Genomic DNA, 26,363 nt, shown 5'->3' with positions numbered 1-26,363 from the left:
AACTTTGAAATTAACTTTAAAATATTGATTAATATTCTTAGTTAATCGTAATTGTTGTAATATGCTTATGACTTGCGAATGTAATGCTCAGTTAACTTAAATAAACCAGGCGATGACGTTTGCAGCTCTGATTCTACCGCTGTTCATTTAACCGTAACTCTTGAAGCATTTGCGCTATCAAAAAAGTTTGAATTGTTCCTAAAAGACGACAATTGCACTTTTTGGAAATATATGATTTATTACGGTACTTTCTTGCTTTCCGTCTGCAAATCGCTGCTGTTTGTGGAGATCTGAAGGGGGAGCGCGTTAGGTTCAAGTGCATTGCAGCAGAGAGCAATATTAAAGTTTAAAATATAAAACTGTGTAACACTAAAGTTGACACGCTGTTGGTGGCTCGTGACTCGACGACCCGACTGTTTAAGTTGATTTTCAATAAAGCAGTGTTGATTTTTGTTCGCTTCTGTCTATGTTTCAGAAGCTAACAAATGCTCAGGTAACCACGGGCTATTAAATTACTCCGAAAAAGATTTTTGCTTATACAAAACAAAATTTAAGGATTGTTTTCCGCCAAATCCACAGTATACAGTCAGATCACAACACCTGAAATATAGCTTATGGCACGATTTGCGTGGATTATGACAAAGTGCGGAACGTTTTTTTTTTAGAGACCCACCATCATACACTTTCTGCCTCCGCCACTGATTAAGTTAGTTCTTCAGCGTTTTAAATTACTATTTTATATTCTGCGGACAACGCTTTTCGGGAATGAACAGAGGTGAGAAATTTAAGACTTGGGTAAATTAAATTTAAGACCTGGGATAAAAATATGGGTGTTTTTAAGACTTTTTAAGGCCTTAAATTTAACATTCTGAATTTTAGACTTTTTAAGACTTTTTAAGACCCCGCGGGAACCCTGTCTGTTGCGTTTTTATGTGGAACAAAACATGTTCAATAAAACTTTTAAATCAAACCAAAGAACAATCTTTTACCTTTTCCTCCATTCTTTAATCCACTTGCTCAAAAATCCAGTTGCTAACTACTATAACATGTTACACTGAAACTGGTCTTCTTGTTTGAACATCACCTTTCAAATTACTGAGCTTTATCATCTTTCAGCCAGTTGCTGAGGCAAACTAACTTTTTCACATTTTCTGAAAGTAAAGCTGACCTTTTCTTGTTCACAATGTGACCTGCAACTGAGAAAAGTCGTTCACAGGGCACGGTGGTTGCAGGAGTGGCTAGATATTTGTGAGCTAGTGAGGCCAGCTTCTCATGGGCTCCTGAATGAGATGCCCACCACTTCAAGGGGCAGCCCTCCAATGTAATGGTGGGCTCTGCTCTGTACCTCTGTATGGCAGGTTGGACCTCTTCATCTTCTGATTCTGAATCTGAGCACATTTGCAGAAGGCTGATTTTCTTCCTGGGTGGCCCATCGTCATGTGTCTGTGAAGACTTTCTGGGTGATTCTTGTTGCAGCATCCCTTCAAGTGTGGTCCACACCGCTTCCCTGTCTGTCTTGGGCAGGCATTTCAAGTCTTTGAAACGAGGATCCAAAACTGTAGCAATCTGGAGCCATGCATTGTTGAGCTGTTCTTGGCGGGATGCTAGGTCCTCCTTGAACTTGGTCTTGAATCTCACCACATATGCAGGGTCCTCATCACAGGCTTCCATCTTGAGACGCAAGTGGCAGAGAGAAGGTAGTACCACAGAACAGGAGACATAGGCCTCTCCACCCAGGAGCTCAGTTACATACCTACGCACACAAACACACATGCACACAGAGACATTGTATTATTAGAACAGTGGTTATCAACATATCATCATTATTATTATTATTTTTACCTACATAGTGTTAATTTCACCACCTATTTTTAATTAAGTCTTAGTCTTGTGCCAAATGTCCTTGTTAGTTTTAGTCATATTTAGTCATTTACATATCTTTTTTTTTGTTAGTTTCTTGATAACAGACCGCTGCTAACTATAACACACCGTCGCCATGAAAAACAGAGCGTTGCCATGAACACACAGAATTCTAACCGTAGAGACGGAGCGCACTATTTTCTTAAGCAGAAGCAATACAATCGTTTTAAATCAATAAACTCCTTTTTAAATCATAATTTTGTGTCAAATTATTAATTTATTTGGTAGGTAGCAATGTAATAAGCGGGATCCGAACTCGTTCTGAATATTTTAAAGGTGCAACAGCTGATGAAAAAGCAGAGACGATTGTAGACGAAAATTAAGAGAGATTTTATCTTAGTTTTTATTTTATGCAAAACATTTTCATCTCGTCTTTTTCGAACATATTTCTGACGAAATTAACACTACATACATGCATACATGTTATTGATATTTGACTTGGTTTAATTCATTCCAGAAAATAATCACAGCAGTGTTATTTGATAAGTGACTGATTTACCTGCATGGCTCTAGAAGTGCCTCCAGCCTCTGCAGTTTATCCCACTCTGCTGCGGTCGGCAAAACGAGTTTATGCTCCTGATTGTCCAGGGCTGCGATGACAGCCTCTTTATTTCTGCTCAAGCGCTTGACCATTTCCAGCGTCGAATTCCAACGTGTTGGAACGTCCTGGATCAATGGCTCTTGCTTCTTTCCCAGGCTGACTTGTTGTGCTTGAAGCTCCGTAGCATTTGCTGGGCTGTGCTTAAAATGACCGACAACTTTGCGAGCCTTGGCCAAAGCATTTACAAAGCCGCTGTCAGCAAGACTCACTGTGACACTTCTCTGCACCATGTGAGCGACACAGCTCATGTGTTCATAGCGTGTAAGTCGAATTGCGGCAACCATGTTACGTGCACTGTCAGTCCCAATGGTTGTCGTCTTGCCCTCGATGTCCCACTTACGTGCAACAGACAGGAACTGTTCTTTACAAGCCTCCGCAAAATGACGGTCCTCAGTTTTTAATATAGTCAGCGCAAAAGACTTCAGTTCCCACGTGTCACTGATGAAATGTGCAGTTACTCCGAGGTAATTGTTGTTACTTACTGATGTCCAATGGTCTCCTGTCAGGGCAATATGATTTACTTGAGCCAAGACCGCTTTCCTTTTTTCTTTCTCATTTTCATAGAGCTCGTGGATTTTCGTCATAACTGTGGCTCTTGACGGTGGCTTATAGTATGAGTCTTGAGACGCCACTTGCAAAACCTCAAGGAAACCTGCGTCTTCTACAATGCTAATGGGTCTACAATCCTTTGCAATCCATTTTGCTATTGTGTTGGTCAAATTAACTGAGGTTGATTTTGTTAATGGCCTGCGAACATTCAGCGTGGTCTGGCGCAAACCACTTGCTGAACCTGACGGCCCAGCAAATGCATGTTTGGCGTTGACATGGTACTTCAAGCTTGAACAGCTCCGGTGAAATTGAAACTCCTTGTTACAAATCTTGCAAATAACCTTGTACTTGTTAACTGTACCATCATCATTCTTTTTATATTTGAATCCGTCAATAGGCCCACTTTGCTCACCTTGCTCCATCTCGCCTCTAGCTCCCAACTACTTCCGTGACTTTCCTGACCTGAATAATTTGTCACACTGCGCATGCGTGAAATGCGTTAAAAAAATTGACGTAATTAACAACAAACAACTAATTAACGTCGTTAACGCGCTATTTTTGACAGCCCTAGAAAAAATATTTATATATTACACCCGACCCGCTTCCTGGGCCGCATTTCTTAAAGTAGTCATTTGTTTAATAATTGCAGGGTCCGGGACTTCTCAGGTTTTGACTGTCTGTGTTCCGGTACCTATTTGCACGGATCCCCCACCTCACGTATAAAAACAACAAAACATAAAATATATAGCCTATATTAAAATTTAAATATCTAAAAAATATATTATGCACATTTTTAAGTTGCACATCGTTTATAGTTTTCTTAAGTGGCATTCGGATGTGAAAAGCGCTGCATAATGTATGCGTCTTTAGTCTTACCATTAACTCATTCACCGCCAGCCTTTTTGAGAAAAGTTGCCCACCTGCATTTTTGTGATTTTAACAAAATTTTCACAAAATTGCTTGCAGGAAAAATCATTTTCTATAAATATATAAACATACAAATTATATCAAATTAAAGAACACACCTTCTGCTTTCAAACAAACAATAAACAAACAAACAAACAAACAAAATGGGGAAAAACGTTTCATTATATATTTACTTTTTCTACTTAATTTAACCACTGAAATATGGATATTTATCTTCAAAAATACAACATTTTGAGCAAAAAGCTTAAAAAATTTCATTTTTGTAAAGGAATTTATGTTAGAGATCAGACTCAGAATGACTATCAAACATAAAGGCAGTTAAAAAAAATCATTAACTCTTTTTAACTTCCGTTTTTGATAAATTCGATTTTTCCATCTGGTGGATAAAAGCGGTATTACACTTTCACTTTGAAATTCGTCCAAAAAGGCATATTTATTAGTTAAATATGAACTCATAAATGACGAGATAACTCGTCAATGGCGGTGAATGAGTTAAAACTTAACTAAATTAAATATAAGAGGTGATAGGTGATAGCTTTAGCCTACATAAATGCTTATTGCTTTTATGTTACGAGTTCCTCTTCAGCTTTTCTTGCTGTTATGTTTATAATAGTTCATTGTTCAGAGTTCATATTGATGATCTTATAGTCCATTTAAAAATGTTCTTACAAACTGACTCTATTCGTCAGAAAAACACCATTTAACTTTTTTCCTTTACCTGCCGTTGCTGTTCTCTGTGCATGTACCGCAGGCACCCGCTCATTTTGGATCAACCCGCGCATCACTGGTACACACTGATGATGGCTTAGGCTGAAATGCCTTCTGTGTGGACATGATATGAATAAATCTATGAAATTATATCTTGAGAGTGCGTTTTTACATTTTTATTTTGATAACTTCTTTATTATTTGCACTCATAAACTATTTGAGAGTTGAGAACACCTGTTCTCAATACATATTGTGTATCACAACTGTTTACATCTGATCTGTGCGTCCTGTAGCGTTCCTGGGTTGCCTATGTGTGGGGAGGGTCTATCAAAAGAAGGTCCAGATTCTATTGGGGTAGGAGCATGTTTGTTCAGGTGATTTCAAATATCAACATTGGCTTTCAGAGATCATGCCCCACGCCTTTAAATTTGAGATTTTACAACTTTGAGTAGCATGTTGCATACAGAAATTATGTAGTAGTCTTATAGTTTGATAATTAATTACAATTAAGTAGAAACAGTTGAAAAGCAGGATAAAACCTTGTATGTGGTTCATTCACTTCATGTTTTTAGAGATTAAAAGCTTAAATTGGAGGACAGGTGCTCAAAGAATAAAAAGGGCACTTTGCTCGCTGACACGCAAGCACAGAACTGAAAACAAATAATAAAGTAATACAGAATAGAAAGACGATTTTAAGTCTAACATTTTTCTTTATTTTCCTTGCAAATAGAGTGAGACAGAAAAATCTATATATAGACAGACTTTTATATCTATTTATTTATGCATTTTTTATGCATTTTGCAGCCGCTTTTATCCAAAGAGACTTACAGTGCACAGTGGCGGCGCCAGGGAGGAGCTAGGTGGTGCTGTAGCTCCGGCTATAATATCAATAGCACCCGCCCAGCACCCCCAAGAAATGTCTGTCATTTTTATATTTATATTTTAATTTCATGTTTGAATAGTGTTTTCGTGTTGTTAAAAAAGGGAGTTTAATAATAATTAAAAAATATATATTTAGCTAAAATAACATGACGCCAAAACATGTGATCTTCTTTGGCCAATGGGTGCAGCGCCCGTGAACTTTTGACCTTAACGCACGGCAGTTTGTTTTTGATAGCGAGTTTAGAAATTTAGCCAAGTAAAATACACCAAAATGGATACACCAAAAACTACCCGAGGAACAGCGGTGGACACACTAGGACCAGTAATCTGGCACTTTTGGCTATAAATACGGAGAGAACGAGGACCCTTGACTGCGTCAACATCATTGATGATGCTGTTTTGATGTGAAGACGTCTATGATAAGTGCTTGATTTTCCCCTCTGTTGGCTATTACAAATTGAATTAATTTGTTGTTTAAAGAACAAATCTTGGCTCTGCATTGTGACATCTATAGGGTGCCCATACGTGTCATTCTTCCCGGACACGTCCTATCCAGGATTTCGGTGCGTCTTCCGGAAGTCGTATTTGTTGACCGCATACACCATTCAGTTAAAAACATAAGAGATACAATCGTAGTTTCATTCTTACCTTAAAATGTAACGGTTGCTTTTCTGTAATAATAATAATAATCCTCTATGACATATGCGGTCGACAAATACGACTTTCAGAAGATGCACCCGAAATCCTGCACGGGACGCGTCCGGGTCCGGGAAGAATGGCACGTATGGTCACCCTATGATGCTCCAACAATAGAAACAATATTGCTGATTCATCACTAGTGTTGGTAACTGGCTGTGTGATTTCGTGATCTGAGCATTTTAAGCCGAAGCGTGCAGAGTGTCTGTTGCTGCGTTTGCTGGACCGTTGTATTCAGGGCTAGACTGTGACAGATCTGTGAAATATTATTTTCAGAGGTTTACATTGGCAGGCTTATGTATGTTGTAACTATTGCCCTTGTGTTGAATACTTTTACATAGTCGTGGAACGAGTATAGGCTAGTTAATGCGGGCGTGTACGCGTGTATAAAGGGTGGTCCGATGCGACCTCCTTAATGAAATGCCCCAAAATTTAAAGCACCTTCTCTTAAGTGTTGAGCATCCCCATAGCACCTGCATCAGAAAATCTCTGGAGCCGCCACTGACAGTGCATTACATTTTGTGTTTGTGTGTGTCAACAGTTTGCAGTTTTGAAATTATATGATATTAATGACATTAAGATATTATTATGTTTACAGGCTTGTGTTTTTGTTGTCATATTTAAAAAAAAGCCGCAAACGTGGCAAAATATATTTCTATTCTATTCTAATCCTGTTCGAAATTTGTATACAAAGATATTATTATGTTTACAGGCTTGTGTTTTTGTTGTCATATTTAAAAAAAAGCCGCAAACGTGGCAAAATATATTTCTATTCTATTCTAATCCTGTTCGAAATTTGTATACAAAGATATTATTGTGTTTACAGGCTTGTGTTTTTGTTGTCATATTTTAAAAAAAGCCGCAAACGTGGCAAAATATATTTCTATTCTATTCTAATCCTGTTCGAAATTTGGATACAAAGAGAGTAGCCTACATATTTTAATTTTGAATCGTGTTTGTGTTGTGTTTTTGCAGACTTTGATGCCTTGATGACAGGGCAATAAAATAATGACATTCATCTCTCCTTTCATTCATTTCATGAAGCCTCTAGTACTTTCTTTATTTTCAGGTAAACTAAAACTGGTTGCAAAGCTGGAGAGTTTTTGACTGAGTTAATAATTTAGCACGAGTATGGCTATATTACCCAACATCAGCTCCCATTGTCTTTTATCAAAGGCGAAATTCAATATGATACAAAAATTAAGAGTTTTTTACCTTATTCATCGGATCTTGCTCTTCCAACAAACTCCGCGTGACAGGTGGATGACATTAGAACAGCGCGGGGGCGATTTGAAATCATGTGCGTCATGTGCGTTTTGGTTCTTGCATTGCTGCGTGAAGTTGAGCACACCTAAAAACTCAAGACAGCTACCTGTATGAACTCCCGGCAGAGAACGTCCCTGCCTTTGCTTCATCCATTGTTTTTATATGGCCCCCCCGCACGTGCCTGCTCAAGCACAATTTTAATATGGTACTTTTTTACTTTTACTCAAGTAAGATTCTGGCCTGATACTTTTACTTTTAATTGAGTAAAATTTACACTAATTTACACTCAGTACTTGTAATTTTACTTGAGCAACATTTTTGAGTACTTTTACACCTCTGCTTATAATATACTAACATATTACCTATAATATACTATTTAAAAGATTAATATTTATAATACACTAATTGATTAAAACCTACTATTAACAGATTCTTACCTATAATATGCTATTTTAAAGATGAATACTTATAATATACTAACAGATTAATACTATTTAACTGATTACTACTAATAAAATTGTGGTAATGAACCACGTGGAAAAGGGGGAATGATAAGAAAGCGCAAGCAGGCAGCAGGATAGCTTCTTCATGTGAGTTTTATTTGCATAACTTTTGCAGTCCAATTAAACATCTGTGGCCATACAAAACTAACTAAGAACAAAGCCCATGTTGCTACTTTACAGCAAACAGCCATTCGGCTAACTCACTAGCCCCCAACCTCCCCTCTCAAAGGCTGCAAGCCACTGAGCATACAATTAACACATTTACATCAAACTAAAGTTATAAATATAGTTTATAACAGTAAAGAAAAATGTCCCGAAACATTAACAAATAATAGTCCCGTCCGGAACTTTAAATGTACATTCATACGAGCACACGACCCCTTAGTAGGACGTACAGCACACCCGGAAGCGGACGGCTACAACGCACACACGCCACGGAGACAGGAAAACCCAAACATAACACAAATCAATAAATGGTAATGTAAAACAAACGAGTGTGTTTTGTCATTAATGTCCAAAAAGTTTTAGAGTTACTTGTATTGAAGTGCGTTGTGATATTTGCGGTTATGTGCACCTAACCACAACTATACACCACCGCATCTCCGTGCGTAAGTTAAATGGGATGTATGTAAATGCATCATGATCAAAACTCTGTAAATCTGAATGTAAACATATACAATATTAATGACCCCTCTGGTAAATCATAAACATAAAACTTATCAAGGATGACGATGTCACATAAAGGGGACAATGTCACATAACGTCTCATCGTCAAAAATAAAAACTAGCTGGGACTTCATATGTATCGTCGTCCTCTGTTAGGAGTGTGTAGTTTCTCGTCTTCTGTTACTCCAAGAACTAGTGTTGCCAACAGACTTTTGCAGGCTTTGTGACTTGAAAGCACGCATCATTCACTCTTCTCAACGAGCAGCTACCGCTGCTTCCGTGGGCTCCACCTGTAGCCGTAGATAGTACACTGCCGAGAACTCCTCTTTTTTAATTTCAGGCTCCTCAATCTGAAAGAAATAAGGTAAGCGTGTGTGTGTTTGCAGCCCAAAAGTACAGCCCAGTGGTTACACATGTGTTACAGTTTAGTACAAAAATGTATATTGTTTTTTAATGCTTTTTAGAGCTTCTGCAGATTTTTTTATTTTGATATTCGTAATATTTAAGGCGAGATAGATAGATAGATAGATAGATAGACAGACTCACTTTTTCCACCTTCCCTTGAAGACTTAAATATCCACTCCTGGAAAAGATGTCCTCCTCTTCCCCAGTCACCAGAACAGATGATGGACACAGAGCAGGGATGTTAATTGGAGCCGTCCTAAATTTATATTTTCGTTCTCCAAGCAGCAAGTATAGCCGTCCATACCGTTTTGAAATTATGCTTTTCCTCAGTATGTAGGATGCACCCTCCTCAAATTTGGGATCTGGGCCATTTCTCTTGTGCAGAATTGCCTTACTGCCATCAGTGAGGCCACAGGCTGCAGATGTTTTGTATGAACTGATCTCTATTTTTGAATTATGATATGCAAATGAGCTTGCTTTTTTACAACCCTTAGTTATATAAGGAAATTTAAGTGTTTTTTACAGACATACCATACAAAAAATATAACTGGTCAGGTGTGCATATTGTGACAAAACAATGGCACCGATATATGTTAAAATATAAGTACAAGTTGTTACAAGTTTTAAAACTTTAACATTTGATTTTTTTTACTTATTTTTAGCTCTCTTACTAGCAGTACAGGATTGATATTACTTGGTGGTAGTATGGTGGTTTCAGCTTCAGTCTGCTGTGCATTCTGGATGATGAATAAACATTCAGAAAATAAATGTTAAACAAAATGTAACATAAACGTTAAAATCAGCCTGATGATAATGTAACCAATTACCAGTGAGAAGCACAAAGCTAAACACTGGATGAACTATAATCTTACAATTTTCTATAATAAATAGGAAGGTAATGTTATAATTCCAATTTAGTGCTTCAAGTCTAAATATTACAGTTTTTACATACTGAGACAGTGGTACATCAGTAGTACATTACCAGTATAATGTTCTCATTCAGATTATATGTTGTCCAAGTTCATCTCCTTCATTCCACTCAACGGTGTCTTCCTTATCATCATCTCCAAGGATTTCAACTATGTTGTTGTGTTGTAAAGGAATCTGATACGTCAAGTCAATGAATTCATAGGCTCCTTGTGTATGACAGAGCTCATACATATACTGTGGACTCTTTGATTGTTGTGCTTGATTACACAATTCATCAGTCTCATCATCACTTGAGCTGCTTGTGAGTCTTTGGATGGTTTGTGTACTTTTGGTGAAAACGGGTTGTGTGAAGTGCTGGGCGTTTCTATTTTGATAGTGTCTACGGTCAAACCCCTTTGTGTTCTTCTTTCCACTTGTTTTCTGTGCTTTGGCTGTTACTGGTCTCTGTGGAACATACAATATAAAATTAAATAATAAACTTACTTAAAGAAGTACATTTGAATTTAATTCAGAATGGCTGTCACTATATTTAAAGATGAAGCCCAAAACACAATCAAACTTGGTAATTTTATTAACCTTCCTTTTGCTGTCTCTGTTAGATGAAAGGTTGTCATCCAATAAATGCGTACTTGAATTTTCAGGACCACTGTCACTTTCATGTGGTGAAAGATTTGCAACAGGTCTCTCAATATCGCTGTCCAATCCATCCTGTAGAAATGAATGTTCATTACATTCCTCTTGATCTCCAAGAGATTCTGCGTCTGTGAGACACACCTCATGTAAAATCTTAATTTCAGTTTGGATTGTTCATAGAGATCTCCAACAGTGCTGTCCAAGGGAATCAGGTTTCTTTTAAAATCACAAACATTGAAAGTGAAGTCTGTTTCTGGACCTTTTGGTGACTTCCCATTTGGGAAAAAAAGGTTCTTTCCCATTTCCATGATTTGTAAAACAGTTGTCATTTTTGGAAAAGTCACATGTCTAGTGCCACCAACATTACTGGTCCTAACTTGCTGGTATCCATAATGGCAGAAGTGAAGCCATCCAATTTCAATTGTTCTGGAAGTTTTTCCTTCAGATACATTTTGGTTTCTTGCCATTAAATTATTTTCCTTGGGGAATACACATGGTTTCCCATGCAAGGTTTTTGTCGACTTTGATCCCAGTTTCCTTGCTTCAATTTTTTTCTCTCACTTCTGTAACAGAGATTCTTTCAGAGCAGCCAGCTGTTTGTTTACAGAAGGAGTTGACAGCCAGTCGGTCACCATATGAATTAAGATACTTCACCATTTGCTAATCACTCATGACAGAAAGCACAGACTTGTCAATCTGAAAATGCAAAAGTTCAGTCATTTTATAAATTGGCTCTTGACAAAACATATTAATTAACACAGTCCAGTAAAAGTTAAATCTCTTTATGTATGTGCCATGCTGGTCCTAAAATTGGGGTTTAATATTAACATTGAGGGTATAGATGGTTTCAGCAGTAACAACATGAACAAAAGGCTTTTGTGGAACAAACGTAACTTCCGATAAACTCTGCAAAGAATAAACAACAACAGTGCTTTTTGAGTAGTTTATTTCTGATAACAAGCTAAATAAACCAGTAGTTGACCTTATAGTTCAAATCATAGCTAAAGTGTTTTAAAAACTACACTGAGCTAGCGTTACTGTGTAAATAGTGTACTATATAATGTATACAATGTTAATTACAGATCGGCTGCCAAACATCCCATCATAGAACACCTAAACATCTGTTATTTTTGACGAGGTATTTGTTCCAGTTTAGTTAGATCATTAAACAGAAACCGGAAGTTAAACATGCCGACAGCAACTGGTAACAGAGCGAAGAGAAGAATTAGGCTCCTGCATGCTCTCTCTCTGTCTCGTGCACGGGCTTAACAGGCGTTCCCTCTCGGGAGGAGGTAGATGGTTGAGCGTGTGCATTTTTAAAAAAATGTGGAGGGGCGATTCTTTTAAATAATTCGGGAAAATCTTCCGCTATACATTTAAAGAAACACTAGTAAGAGGGTTACAGGTGTATTTGCAAGGGAGTGAAATCGTATACAAACACTGTTGACTTTATTTAGGCTAGTAAACTTAGTGAGATTCATCAAGAAAGTTTAGATGAAGCCGTATATTCTGACATGCTATCCGTAGCAATAATAATTAAAACATGAATATGTGACCACTGAATATGTTTACACTAAAAGTAGCTATCAATTACATATCAGCTAAATAAAAGCAACTGAATCTTAATGAAACATCACCCTGTCCCCTTTCATGTGGTTGATGTCCTCTTCTGGAACATGTCGTGACCTTAGAAACTCCTGAAGATCGTCCTCCATTGCAAAGCTTTGGTACAGTTATGTGGTGTTTAATAAAATGAAAGTTTGCTGTATAGTTATAGTATAGTTACAGGGTGTCCGCGGGGTCTTAAAAAGTATTAAAAGTTGATAAATCCATTTTGGGAAAATTAAGGCCCTTAAAAGGTATTAAAAAGTCTTAATCCCAATTTTATGAGGTATTAATTTTTTTTCAAGCTTTGTCAAAAGAGTTTGACTCCAAAAGTATGCATGAATATATTTATTTTCCTCCCCATAATTGTTAAAAAACAACGGCGTGCTTGGTCAGAAGATCGGTGGCGCGCGCCGTCTACGGGTGACGTCACGTATTTTGCGACATGCACGGTTAGGTGATGTGTAGATCTCCACACGCCGCGAAACAGACTCCGAAATGGGGAAATATAAATTTGCGGACTCCTGGTTGGAGAACGATGAGTTTAAACCATGGCTGAAGCCTGTCGCTGAAAACAACCGCGAGGCTTACTGTACTTATTGTAAAAAGAAGATTAGCGTAGCCACGATGGGCATCAACGCTATCAAGTCCCCCCTGCATGGTGCTAGCCACAAGGCCGCCTTTGGCCGCAGAGAGCAGTCGCAGCTGTCTATCGCCAGTTTTTGTGCTCCAACAGCGACACCACTACCTAACACGACAGCTGAACTTGTCAAAACAGCTACGACAGCGACCTCGCCCCCATCATCGGCCGACATCAGGGTGGCTATGGGCAGCACATCAACGATGCGCGCGGAGGTTATCTGGTGTCTCAATACTGCTGCGAATCACCACTCACTGAACTCAAACGAAGGTATTTCTGATATATTCAAGTCAATGTTTCCGGATTCAGACATAGCCAAGACATTCACCTGTGGCAAGGACAAAACTGGTTACATCATGAGATTCGGGCTTGCACCCTTCTTTAAGCAGCAGCTCGTTGACACCATCAACAAAGCGGGCTCGTTTGTGTTAATGTTTGACGAGTCTCTCAATCAGTCAACAAAGAAAAAGCAACTTGACGTACATGTTCGTTTTTGGGATGATGACTGTGTCCAATCGAGGTATCTGGGCTCTCAATTCCTGGGGCACGGAACAGCTCAGGACCTGTTGCATCACATTAAAGTAAGTGTAGTCTACTATTATTTCATTATTTCATTTGCTCAAAATGTTTTTTTTTTTGAAGAGAAATATCCATATTTCAGTGGTTAAATTAAGTGGAAAAGTAAATATAGAATGAAAGTTTTTTTCCCCATTTTGTTTGTTTGTTTGTTTGTTTGTTTATTATTTGTTTTAAAGCAGAGGGTCTGTTCTTTCATTTGATATATTTGTATGTTGATATATTTATAGAAGATATTTTTTCCTGCAAGGAATTTTGTGAAAATCACAATCAACTTTTCTAAAAAAGCCTGGTGGCGAATGAGTTAATAGTTTAACTTCTAATAATTATTTACATAACATAATACAGTGTTTAATAATGTAAAGCACTTTGTGCTGCATTATGGATGAAAAGTACAAGATTTCCATACGTTTTGATTTGATTGCCTGTGTATTTCAAGAATAAACATTTAAGGCATACTGTCATTCACAGGAGTGTGTTGCAAAACTGATTATGAGGCAGCTTATCTCCATCAGTATGGACGGCCCCAATGTTAACTTGAAGTTGGGAGACCTTCTTCAGAAGGAGCATGCAGAGACACACTGCAAAAAGATGCAGATCAGCTAGCAGAGCAGGCAGAGGGTAAATCTGGGTCATTAATGGCCCAACTGATCACCAAATCCAACACTTTGAGGAGAAGACACAAAGAAAAACTCATTGATCTGGAGCAAACTCAAAAGTTTATTGAAAGCAAGTCAGATGAATTGAGGCACATGTCAGGAGTTTGAATTAGTATATGTTGGAGTTATATCAGTATATCAATTCACTGTTGGTCTTTGTTGTTCAGTATTGGTAATGCCTGTGTATTTAATGTTTGTGGGGGAAAACTTAAAATAAATAAAAAAAGTTAAATGACAAAAAACTGTTGGTCTTTGTTAATGTATATTTTAATAAACATTGCCTTTGTTTTAATTTATTCTTTTGCGCTTTGTTTTTTCCGAGCCTTTCGGAGTTCTGTTGTATGGTTGTGCTCTATAGATTTATTTGCAAACTACAACTGTTTATTAAGTTAAAGGTTTGTTGCTAATTAGAACTTGAAGTGCGATGAGGTCTTAAAATATTTTGAGAAGGTCTTCAAAAAGTCTTAAAAAGGTATTGAAATTAACTTCAGGATTCCTGCATATACCCTGAGTTAACTACAAACAGCGGATATCCATGATGTCATTGCACAATGCCTCAGGTTGTGAAGTGCTGCGCTTTGGTTTCTTGCCAGAACACACGATATGCAAAAGGCTCTTTTGCGAGAGAACGCAAAAAGTTTTGCAAGCGAACGCAAAACGCTTCTCGGGGGAACGCAAAAATGTTGCGAGAGAACGCAAAAAGTTTCTCGGGGAACGCAAAAGTTGTTAAAAAAATGTTCCCTCTCATCCCAAATATTGTTCACCACTATGTCCCCTCGCAGGCTCCGTAGTGTGGCATATGGATGTGACAATCTGTGGGTAAGGAAAAAAACAGATATCTTAAGTCCTTTTCACACAGACATTCCATAAAACACACGGGAAAGGCATCCGGGATGTTTTCGGGATCCTTAGATTTTTTGTTCATTAACACTGCCATGATTACCCGGCATCTGATGGTCCCGGAAAGACACGTGACCTATTGAAAGTCCCACCCTCTCTTCTACGCAGCGTCTGAAGTTTGCATATTATATATTATTTCTCTCAACAAGAACCACTCGTGTGCATTTTTGTTTATGATAAGTAGAGATGAGCCGGATACTCGGCTGAAACGAGTATCCGGTACGGATAAAGCACTTCTGCCGAGTACGAGTATTATACGAGTAATACGAGTCAATATCTGTGCTCGGATTAAATGAAAATCATCATTGGGTAGCTGATTGTGTCAGCGTTCTGTGATAGGCTAGTAGTAACAGCGCCGCCCCTCCCCTACACAAATACAGATGTATCGTGTTGCTGTGAGTCCCACAGCTCCGCTCTGCTCATTCACAAACAGAAAAGCTCTCTGTCTCTCTCCCTCAGTCACTCGGGTTCGCGGTTCTTTTCCGTTAAAGTTTAGGGTTTCTTTAGCTTTTTACTTCGGGTTGTAACGTTCAAATACGTACTAACCAGCAGAGTTCTGGTAAACGTGGGTTCGTTCAGACGTGAATGGGACGCGCATCGCGTCTCTGCCTGTCGGAGATTTTTTTTCTTTTTTTAAACCTTCAGCTGGGAGCTGTCTGTGTCCCGCTCTGCACACTCATACACAGAACAGCTTTCTGTCTCTCTCTCCCTCAGTCACTCGGGTTCACGGTTCTTTTCCATTAATGTTTAGGGTTTCTTCAGCTTTTTACTTCGGGTTGTAACGTTAATACATACTAACCAGCAGAGTTCTGGTAAACATGGGTTCGTTCAGACGTGAATGCAACTCGCATCGCGTCTCTGCCTGTCGGAGAATTTTTTTCTTTTTTAAACCTTCAGCTGTCTCTAACCAGTAACCAGACACTGAGTGTCTGACACGTATTTGCTGTATTTCATACAAAAATAAAGGTATTAAGCTATAATATAAATATTACAAATTAATTTAAGCTCTCTCTCTCTCTCTCTCTCTCTCTCTCTTTTGTCAGTTTTTTCTCTCTGACACTTTTTTGCTGTATTTCATAAAAAAAAAGGTAGTAAGTTAAAGTTAGTGTTATAAATATTACAAATTAATTAAGCTACACACACTCTTCCTCTCTCTTCCTCTCTCTGCCAGTCATCTAAGTTTTTTCGTTTTAACCATCAGCTGGCTTTAACCAGTTTTTTTTACTCTGACACTTTTTGCTGTATTTCATAAAATATAAAGGTAGTAGTGGTATAAATAATAAATAATATTACAAATTAAGCTACACACACAAACAAACACTCTCTCTCTCCCTCTTATGATCAGTGATACAGAAATATAACAATTTCTGATCAACCCATATATTAATTGCATGCTTAAAATAACATACCGGTTAAAGCCCCGCCCATTTCAAGACAAACCCAGCCTACTTCCGGGTTAGGCCACACCCACTCCGAGTACAGATACAGATACAGATAATTCATATGGTTTACAGATACAGATACAGATACAGATAATGCTGTACTCGCCCATCCCTAATGATAACATAATAAAGGAGCTCGTGACGCGCCGTTCTAATGCTGGTGAATGATCTCAGCTTCAGAGTGGATACTTGACGAGCTCCCTGATCTCTGCTTTAAAACAGTTTTCAGACATTTCTCATCGTGATTGTTTATATGCACTTAAAACTCGCATTTTGAGGAGCTGAACGATATATCTTGTTGGGATGAAGCGCGGGTATTTTCGTTTATTATAGCTCAAATGAGCATGTGACGCAATATTCTTTTATGCTGCTGAATGGTCTCCGTTTCAACTCAGTATGTAATGAGCTAACTTACCTGATATCTGCTTCAGTCCAGTTTGCTGACATTTCTCGTCGTGAATGTTGTAAATCCCTCATTTTAAAGAGTTGAACCAACTTCATGTTGCCATGACACGCACGTGCGTCATTGTTTATGCGTCTCATTTATCATTTCCTGATAACTGCGTCAATATAGTTTGCAACATTTCTTGTGGTGAATGTTTATGTGCATGTTATCTCTCGTTTTAAGGAGCTGAACCATAACTTTTGTTGTCATGATGCGCGCGTCCTCACTATGACACGCCCATTACGGCATTCTTTCGGCTTCTTGGTCACACAGAGGGTTATCCGTGTATCTGACTAGGTCCTCTTTCCAGCAAAAATCCCAGAAGATTAACGGGACGAGTTTGTGTTCACACAGACGCTTGTCTGGAAATTTATATGCACTTAAAACTCGCATTGTGAGGAGCTGAACGATATATCTTGTTTGGATGAAGCGCGGGTATTTTCGTTTATTATAGCTCAAATGAGCATGTGACGCAATATTCTTTTATGCTGCTGAATGGTCTCCGTTTCAACTCAGTATGTAATGAGCTAACTTACCTGATATCTGCTTCAGTCCAGTTTGCTGACATTTCTCGTCGTGAATGTTGTAAATCCCTCATTTTAAAGAGTTGAACCAACTTCATGTTGCCATGACACGCACGTGCGTCATTGTTTATGCGTCTCATTTATCATTTCCTGATAACTGCGTCAATATAGTTTGCAACATTTCTTGTGGTGAATGTTTATGTGCATGTTATCTCTCGTTTTAAGGAGCTGAACCATAACTTTTGTTGTCATGATGCGCGCGTCCTCACTATGACACGCCCATTACGGCATTCTTTCGGCTTCTTGTTCACACAGAGGGTTATCCGTGTATCTGACTAGGTCCTCTTTCCAGCAAAAATCCCAGAAGATTAACGGGACGAGTTTGTGTTCACACAGACGCTTGTCTGGAAATTTTACAGGTATTTTCTGGGACCAAAGGTCTGTGTGAATGGGGTTTGAGTAACACCAAAAACAATTTTTATCTTTCAAATACAAAAAATAAGATTATGTTTAATAGTCAATCACAAATATTCTTACAATGTTCTTTGTATTGTTAAAAGTTTTTTTTTTAGATTATAAAAATGTAAACTCTTTCTCCGCCACTGACGAGTTTATCTCAGCAATTAGCCTAAGAAAAAACGCTTCTCTGTGAATCCATATCCTGGTATTATCCACTAAGTGGCACTCTTACCCAAGTTATAAATCTTCTTTGAAAATCATAAAAAGTCCATAAAAAAATACTTACATATAATGGCTCTGTATAAGACTTTTAAAAATGGCTTTACATTTTGGTGTCTACTGTTGACAAACAAATAAACAAGAAACATTAGATTACGTGAATATAACACAGACATTGTACAAAATTAACAATCAGTTGTTTGTTTATATATTTGTTTGTGTATTACTTTAAGTATTTTGTGTATTGTAATTATTGTTATCAGTATAATTAGCATTAAGTATTGGTAGTATTATTAAAGCAAATGTAAGTTCACTAATAATTCCTCCTGGAATATTCATCTCTCGCTTTCCCTAAACGTTCCTGTGAGAGAGGGAGCTCGAGGACAGGCGTGTGACACCTGCTCCTTTTGATGACATACAGGTATAATAATAGTTTGAGTGAATGTAGTTTTATTTGTATATTAATATGAATAAATCTTTCTTCTCTCTCCCTCTGTCTCTCTCTTTCTCTCTGTGTGTGTTTGAAGAGCGCTCCCTCCAGCACTCGCATCTCCCTTAGCGCAAATGATGCCAAACAAAGATAATGGAATTAATGGTCTGAACGAAAAGCCATCGTCTGTAGGGGACATTTTACAAATTTAGGAAGGGATGAGTGTACTGTAAAATGCAGCCATATATTTTTATGACATTAATATGTTGATTTGGGGTAAAGAGGCTGATTTTTGTGAAAAAATAAATAATAATAATTCAGTGTGGAAATAAACATTTTGTTAGTAATGTAGTTGTGATAGTATTATTTGTATAACTTTTTTATATTGTTACTTTTTTTAGTATGACTAAATTTTTTAATTGTTTTGTATTATTTAGTTAAGTACTTACCTTAATAAGTATGCTCCTTCTGCTCCGGCCAGATTGTTGTACAGAAATGCACACTGTTGCCATGGATACAACTTAAATACCATCTGGCCTCGAGGCTCTTGCACGTGACCATTCGGCTACTTTAGACCTACTGTAGGTCCTAACAATATACATATATGTTTATATACCTTTTTTTACATATAAATTTTCAAAATATACCTTTATATTACTACAACATAGAGCTAAGTTCCGGGTTTGAGTTTACGTATTTAAATAAACGTTATAATAATTCTTTAATTCTATTTTGACTTTATTTCATCTAGTTTCTCGTGATGTTACGCTGTTTCGATCATGTTTTAAGTTACATTTATAGTTTATTAATATCTAGCGCCATTCAGTTTCGCTCTGTTTTAACTTTATTCTATTAAATATTTTGACGCTCAATATTCTCCTCCGGCCAAATGATGATTCCCTTTTATCAGAGATTAATGTTTCAGTTTTATCTATTTGTTTTCAGTGTTTTTAATTAATTGTTTTAATTAATTGTTTAATAATTGCTTCATATTAGTTCTTTTTCGTTTATTAATTTGGATTCTTTGCTAATGATTGTATTAATTAATAAAAAAGGCTAGTTGTCAAATAAAGTGTGTTTTTTGTTTACCTGGAATTTATTATTGTCAAAACCAGAAATGAAGATAAGTCAGTCATTTTTCAAAATTGAACATTTATTGTAAAAACAAAGAACACAAAGAACACATTAAAACACACTAAACAAAGAACCGCTTTCTTGGTGGCCCTGACGCCTCTCTTTGGCCGGCTCAGGATATATATAAAAACACTGAGCTATCTATTTTGTGTTATATTAGTTTATGAATAAAGGGGCATGAAATATAAGACTATGTCTTCCTTGTGCTCCTATTCAGCATTGTAAGTTATTATTTTGTGTTGGATGTGATAATTTTGTTTTTGTGATGACATCATGGTTGAATAAAGGAATTTTATTTGACTTGACTTATTGCATGGTGTTGTTTTTTACATTTATGTATCTAATACACATTTGCACATCTCCAAACATAAATTTTATATTTCATGTTTTTTTATTTAACCAGTTGTTGTATAGTGGTTTCTGTTATTACATTTTATGCACTCCAACTGTAAATGTTTTGTTTTAATTGCATCGTCATTTTTTTAAACAATTTTATTAATGTGTTTTTGTTAGCTTTTATGTTATTCTTGTTTTTTTGCTATTTATTTGTTGCTTTTTTATTATCTTTCTGTTTATTTGGCAGATCTTCTATTTATTTTTCCTGTAATCTCACATTTTTTGTCAGCATCAATAAAACTATATTTGCATTTGCTTGATTTATGTGTTTTTCAATGATACATTTCTGTCCCAATCCCAGTTTGTCTCCATGTTTTCCTGTTCATCATCCTTTGGACTTCATTTCCCATAATCCTCTTCACTCTCTCACCTGAACTGTGTTTGTTATTATCCTCACCTGACAGTCATTCTCCTCATCACTCCATTGTCTATATACCCTGCTGTTCCCTCTTTCTAAAAACAATATAAAACTTAAGGTTGAAAGAAATCAGGTCACATGTGATTCAATGTTAAAACTGTTGCTTACATTAGACTAATCCCAAAATCTGTACTCCAGTTAAAGTTCAAGTACTTGTACAAATATTTACTCGCGTAAAAGTAACTAATTATAAGTATCTAATTATTTACTTTGAATAAAAAAGTATTAGATGAAAAAACTGCTCAAGTAGTTAGTTACTAGTTACTTTGGATCTGATAGTGAAGAAGCGTAAAAACGCTGAAATTCAGACTACTTGGAGGGCTTTCACAAACCTTTCCTTGAAAGTCTCATTGTTCTGCTTATAAACGTAACCTAGTTTAAGTAAAGCAGCCTACCTCAGTCCTGCAATGGATACATTATCACATAACGTGTCATTTAAAAAGTCTCAAACACAGATGGTTTTCTGACAGTTAAAGGACAACTTTGGTATTTTACACTTAAAGCTCTGTTTTCAGATTGTTTGATGAAATGGAACGGTTTTGACTGAAATTTGGACATATGATGCTGGCCGGAGAATTTTCGGGTGTTTCTTGTACCACCTCCTATCTCTATAATGGCTCATAGGTGCACAGGAACAGTCCTTCCTAAAATGCATTAAACCAGTGGTTCTCAACTCCAGTCCTCGGGACCCACTGCTCTGCATATTGTGCATGTCTCCCTTATTTAACACACCTGATTCAGATCATCAGCTTGTTAGGATAGACTCCATGAACTGAACTGATGCTGAGTCCCAATTCGCCTACTTATACTATGACATAAAAGTATGTACTGTTTTTGTGAGGAAAAACGTACATACTTTTGAGTGTGTAGCAAAAAAGTATGCACGTTCTGGGACATACTTCGATGACGTCATGCAACTTGAACGAAAACGTGGTTGCCTAGTTACGCACACCACGACTGTTAACAATATTTCATATATTCTTATAACTTATGTCCAATATAATTTTTATCTACTATTCCCATCTTTTTTTCATCTCTTTTTCACAATACATTTTACAATCTGTTCTACCAAGTTGAGGAGTGAAGCAGAGCGTCATTGGAACCAAACGCAGGTTGTTTAGGAGGCGGGTGGTTCTGACGTTCATGTCAATGTGTGTAACGAAAGCTACTTATTTTAAAGTCAAAATATTTAAAGTTTATAGTATAACTATTGTGTAACGTATTTTGAACTTAATTTTATACTTATGTATATAACTCAAAAATACCCAGATGAAAATGAACCATGCTTTTACTATAGTAAAAGTGTAGTAACCATGTTTCTTTCGTTGGACTAAAAGTTAACATTTGTACAGCCACAGTATTACTACAAATACGCAAGAGGGTCAGTGTGGTTGCTCCTTCCTCCCGCACGCAATGGGTTGTGGGCAATATTAGCCCTTAGAGTTTGAACCCAAGATTGAGATCTCGTTGCAGGGCTGCAAAGCTATTTTAACATAATACACAATATTTCTGTATTTTTTTCTATTATTTACCACAGAAAGCACTGTTTATATTGCACTGTATATTAACAGTATTAACATTTTCTTAACCTTATCTTAAGTAACTTTTTTTTATTATAATTTACAAACTAACACATTAAATTCCTGAGTATGAATGTATTAATGATTATACATTTTCTGCAACCATAGTGTTTCTGTTTTGATATATTTAGGATTTTTACAGTTAGGAAGTTACAGACTTGACTTGGTTATGTTCAATCTCTGTACAAACAGTTGAACCAAATGGGCCATATTGTTTTGAGGCTTCGAATCAATCCGACACCCGTCTCAACGCTGACACCTAGTGGTCACTTGCAGGTGTTGATCTGAAACAACCTTGACAAGCCATTAAAAAAAAATGTATTGTATTTTTCTAATATGTGAAACTTGTAACCTATAGGCTCCTCACTGTGCATAGTTATTTTGGTAATGAAAAATGAATATTAAGAAATCAAGCCACAATGTCTCACTTTTTTTTAGAGATTTTTACTAAAAATATTAATTTCTCTGTTTTGGACGGACTTACCCCTCTTTTTTTTTTTTTTTTTACAGATAATTAAAAATTATCTACCTTTTGAAAAAACCCTCTCACAAGGGACACTTGTTGCTGACATAAAGATTTTTTAGCAAGGACATACAAATGAGGAAAGATTACTGCTCTCTCTTTCCAGTAAGTTAGTGGATCATGAGTTCTGGGCAAATACGCATTGTTGTGTTTTTTCACCTCACTGTGGCATCAACTGTAGCATTGTGTATCATCTGGGTTTGATGGATACGAGTATCAGGACAGTTAATGGGAACTTTTTGTGTTTCTACTGGTGGTGATGGTGAAGATGATGGGTCTGATGTTGACATTTCTGGCTCTAAATAAAAATAAAAACAGTAATTAGTCACAAATCCTAAACTGATGGCATATATGAAGTATTTATTACATGATTCAGATTACATAACATAACACAGACTGAAACTGCTCACCAGGATTAAAACTCTCATAACCTCTACATCTGGAGTGCAGACCTTCTTGCAGATGTGAGCCTATGAGCCAAAACAGGAGAAAAACATTTATAAAATGACAGTTATGGCCAATTGTGACAGTTATGGTCATTGTGGCCTACCTAATTGTATAGTTGATTCCTGCGTTGCATTTCCTTTTTTCTGTGCAAGCTTGTGCTGCAACATCCTGTACAGTGGTAAAAGCTTTGAGGCAGAAACTCTCTTTTCCTCTGACATCTCTGTTGGTGCGAGTTTGAATTGTTGCAGTACTGACAATGATTGTTGAATAATCTCCTCATCAAGACTTGTCAGGGGAGCAGTATCATTGTTTAAGTTGGAAAGTGCAGCAGCTACTGGTTCACGTTGGTCATACCAGCGCTGTAGCATGTGAAATGTGCTGTTCCATCTTGTGTCAACCTCCTGTATCAGTTTCAGAGTTGGTCTTCCCATCAAGCCCTGCATCTCCACAAGCTTGTCCTTCGCTTTGCAGCTGGATCTGAACAACCCCACTATCTTTCTGGCCTTCTGGCGTATTTCATTGATGACTGAGGTTTGATCTAGGGCCTTTTTCAAAATCAAATTTAAAGTATGAGCAAAACATGGGACATGGCGAAGGTGAAGTAGCTGGGCACTTAGGATCATGTTAGATGCATTGTCAGTCACCATGCCCTTGAACTTTGGAGGTTATTTCCCACTCAGTCATTAGCACAGCTTTAGCCTCCATAAGATGCTGGGCTGTGTGGGTTTGGTAAAACCTCCCTACACCTAGTATAACAGTTGCCATTTTGCCTCTGGTGTTATGTAATGACAAGTCACACCAAGATATCCATCCATATTAATGGAAGACCACATGTCAGCCGTAAGGCTAACAAATTCGGCCTTTTGTAGGTCCTCCACTGTCTTCTTCTTGGCTTTGTCGTACTTTTCGCGGACCATTATTTTAAGCACCTTCTGGGATGGGAGGACATAGCTTGGATCAAGCTTGTTCACAAATGCCCTGAATCCCTTATCCTCCACGATGGTGAAGAGCTGCAGATCCTTCATCAGCATGTTTAGAAGAGCCTTAACTAATTCCCTCTGTCTGACTTTTAAAAGAGAAGATACTTTGATACTTTCAGATAAAGTTGTGATTGGGACAGTAGGTTGTAGGGCATAGGGCTATGGACTATATAAACAGTGTCCCAAAAGGTTGTAATTATATTTCAATTATAATTATATTTCAAACAATGCATACCTTGCTTAGATGGCCCAGCAGTGTCAATAGCAGGCCTTGGTACAGTGGGAATGCCATTCTCTGCACCCTGCAAAATGGCAGGATGAGTGCTCCTCAAATGGTGCATCATGGATGATGTATTGTTGCAGTTGGCTAAATACAGATCACAATACACAGATCTCACTTTATTTGGGGTTTCTAAATGGAAATGCTCCCACATCACAGATGTACAGCACCTAAATTGCCTACAACTAATCAAAGCGCACTCTAAATGTCACTATATCACCAAAAATTCGCTCAGTGTTGCCAAATTGGTGACTTTGTCGCTAGATTTAGCGACTTTTCAGACCCCTTTAACGACTTATTTTCCAAAAAGCGACTAGCGACAAATCTAGCGATCTTTTTCTGGCTTTGTTGGAGACTTTTTGACTTGAAAGCACGTATCATTCACTCTTCTCAACGAGCAGCTACCGCTGCTTCCGTGGGCTCCACCCCCATCCCAAAGCACTCAGAGGTGGTCTAGTCCTCGCGCAGCAAAGCAGAGTCTTTCCCAGCTGCAGTCAGGGCAGATGTTGTTGTTGTTGTTGTTGTTGTTCATCTCTCCGCAAAGACGGCATAATCGTTGCCTGATCCCGCGATGGCTTACCTTTATGGCGGGATGTAAATAAATGGTCTTTCAATAAAATAAATCACTGTACAAAAATAAATGTATTTGAATGAGCTGAGCAGCAGCACATTCAGAACAGAGAGTTGACACGTTAATTAGCTATATACGTTACCTGCAATTTAAACAACGTTTCCCATCATTTATCAGTTTATCTTCAAATGTTTTAAAACTGGACTATTTGGACATATAAACATTAACATATTTCGTTTCATGAGAACAGAAGCATATAAATGAATGAGAAAACATTTTTATTCATTCATGTGTATTAAAATAACATTTGTGACCGTTCATAGAGAAAGAGGAACTTGAAAAAGCCAATTTAGAAAGAATGCAAATATGACGTGATGACGTCACTATTATGCTAATGACGCAGTGCCGTAATCTAGCGACATTTAGCGACTTCCCTAGCAAGCTTTAGCTACTTTACATTGAAAATAGTTGGCAACACTGAATTCGCTATCTTAAAGTCAAACTCCTCTCACAAAAACCCACAAGGTCAATATGCGTTTATTTCACTTTTATACAGATGTGTGTGTTTCTGAACGCGCCAATCAAATGCTGCTTTGGCAGACCACACCTAATGAAACAGTGAAACACTTCGAGGCTTCATTTGGTCATATTCACGTGACATTGGTGTTTTGAATCACGCTTCGGATCAGTGTTTCGACACATCTGCGCTTCGGAATCTCGTAAAGCTTCGGAACGACTTTTCCGCGTCAGCCATCCCTACAGTAAATGAAAAGAACGTGTGTTTGCAATTCCTGTAAGGTGAGATGTCAGTTTGTTTTGTTGCACACAGCATGCATCGAATTATGAAACTATTCTTTTTGACATCTTGGACTAAAAACATCAAGCAAATTTGAGGCCACGTGTGATCCACCTCCGGTAGCTCACACAATGCACATGTCTTTCTCTGCTTTATCAATGCATGCTAAAGGGTGATGCGTGGCCACTTATCACAATGCAGCATCTTTAACAGAGAAAACATATCTTAAGAGTCACAAAACATTACACACTGCAGTGAAACCTTACACCTGTCCTCAATGTGAAAAGAGTTTTACAGAGAAACTATGGGGTGAGCGGGGCACAAACTAATAAGGGGGTTGATTGTAATGCAGCTTCTATACATATTTATAGAGGGCTGAGCTATCTGTGCTTTTAGTCATTATCTCTTACTGTTAGAAGATGATGTTTTTTGAATTTGTGAAAAGTTTTGATGTGTTTGGTTAAGATATTGAGCAAAGACTGTTTTGGAGGCATAAAAGTAAATTTATTTGTCTTATGGGTTTTTTTTCCATTTCTGAGTTGGGTGTGTAAGTCACCAAATCCAACCTTATATTGTTTAATCACTGTCTTGTTACCTAAAACATAACACCATTTCAAAACATCAGCATCTCCTGAGGGGTATTGCACAAAAGC

At 37.4% G+C, this 26,363-nt stretch overlaps 2 protein-coding genes across 2 annotated transcripts; one reads left to right on the top strand and one right to left on the bottom strand.

The window, feature by feature from the left end:
* Positions 1 to 1,092: 1,092 nt before the first annotated feature.
* LOC141368880 (E3 SUMO-protein ligase ZBED1-like) lies at positions 1,093 to 3,746 on the bottom strand. Its single transcript, XM_073873663.1, has 2 exons — positions 2,420 to 3,746; positions 1,093 to 1,753 (listed from the first exon to the last, which is right to left on the bottom strand). The coding sequence occupies exons 1-2, from the start codon at positions 3,490 to 3,492 to the stop codon at positions 1,093 to 1,095; spliced, it is 1,734 nt and encodes a 577-aa protein (XP_073729764.1). The 5' UTR covers positions 3,493 to 3,746.
* Positions 3,747 to 12,471: 8,725 nt separating this feature from the next.
* On the top strand, positions 12,472 to 14,680 carry LOC141368972 (uncharacterized). Its single transcript, XM_073873838.1, has 2 exons — positions 12,472 to 13,512; positions 13,979 to 14,680. Exons 1-2 carry the CDS (start codon positions 12,790 to 12,792, stop codon positions 14,111 to 14,113), a joined length of 858 nt encoding a protein of 285 aa, XP_073729939.1. The 5' UTR covers positions 12,472 to 12,789; the 3' UTR covers positions 14,114 to 14,680.
* The last annotated feature ends 11,683 nt before the right edge of the window (positions 14,681 to 26,363 follow it).

The sequence above is a fragment of the Misgurnus anguillicaudatus genome, chromosome 12, assembly GCF_027580225.2.
Source record: "Misgurnus anguillicaudatus chromosome 12, ASM2758022v2, whole genome shotgun sequence".
NCBI lineage: Eukaryota > Metazoa > Chordata > Actinopteri > Cypriniformes > Cobitidae > Misgurnus > Misgurnus anguillicaudatus.
Note: the sequence above shows the minus strand (reverse complement) of the source record. Positions and strands in the feature narration are given on the sequence as shown.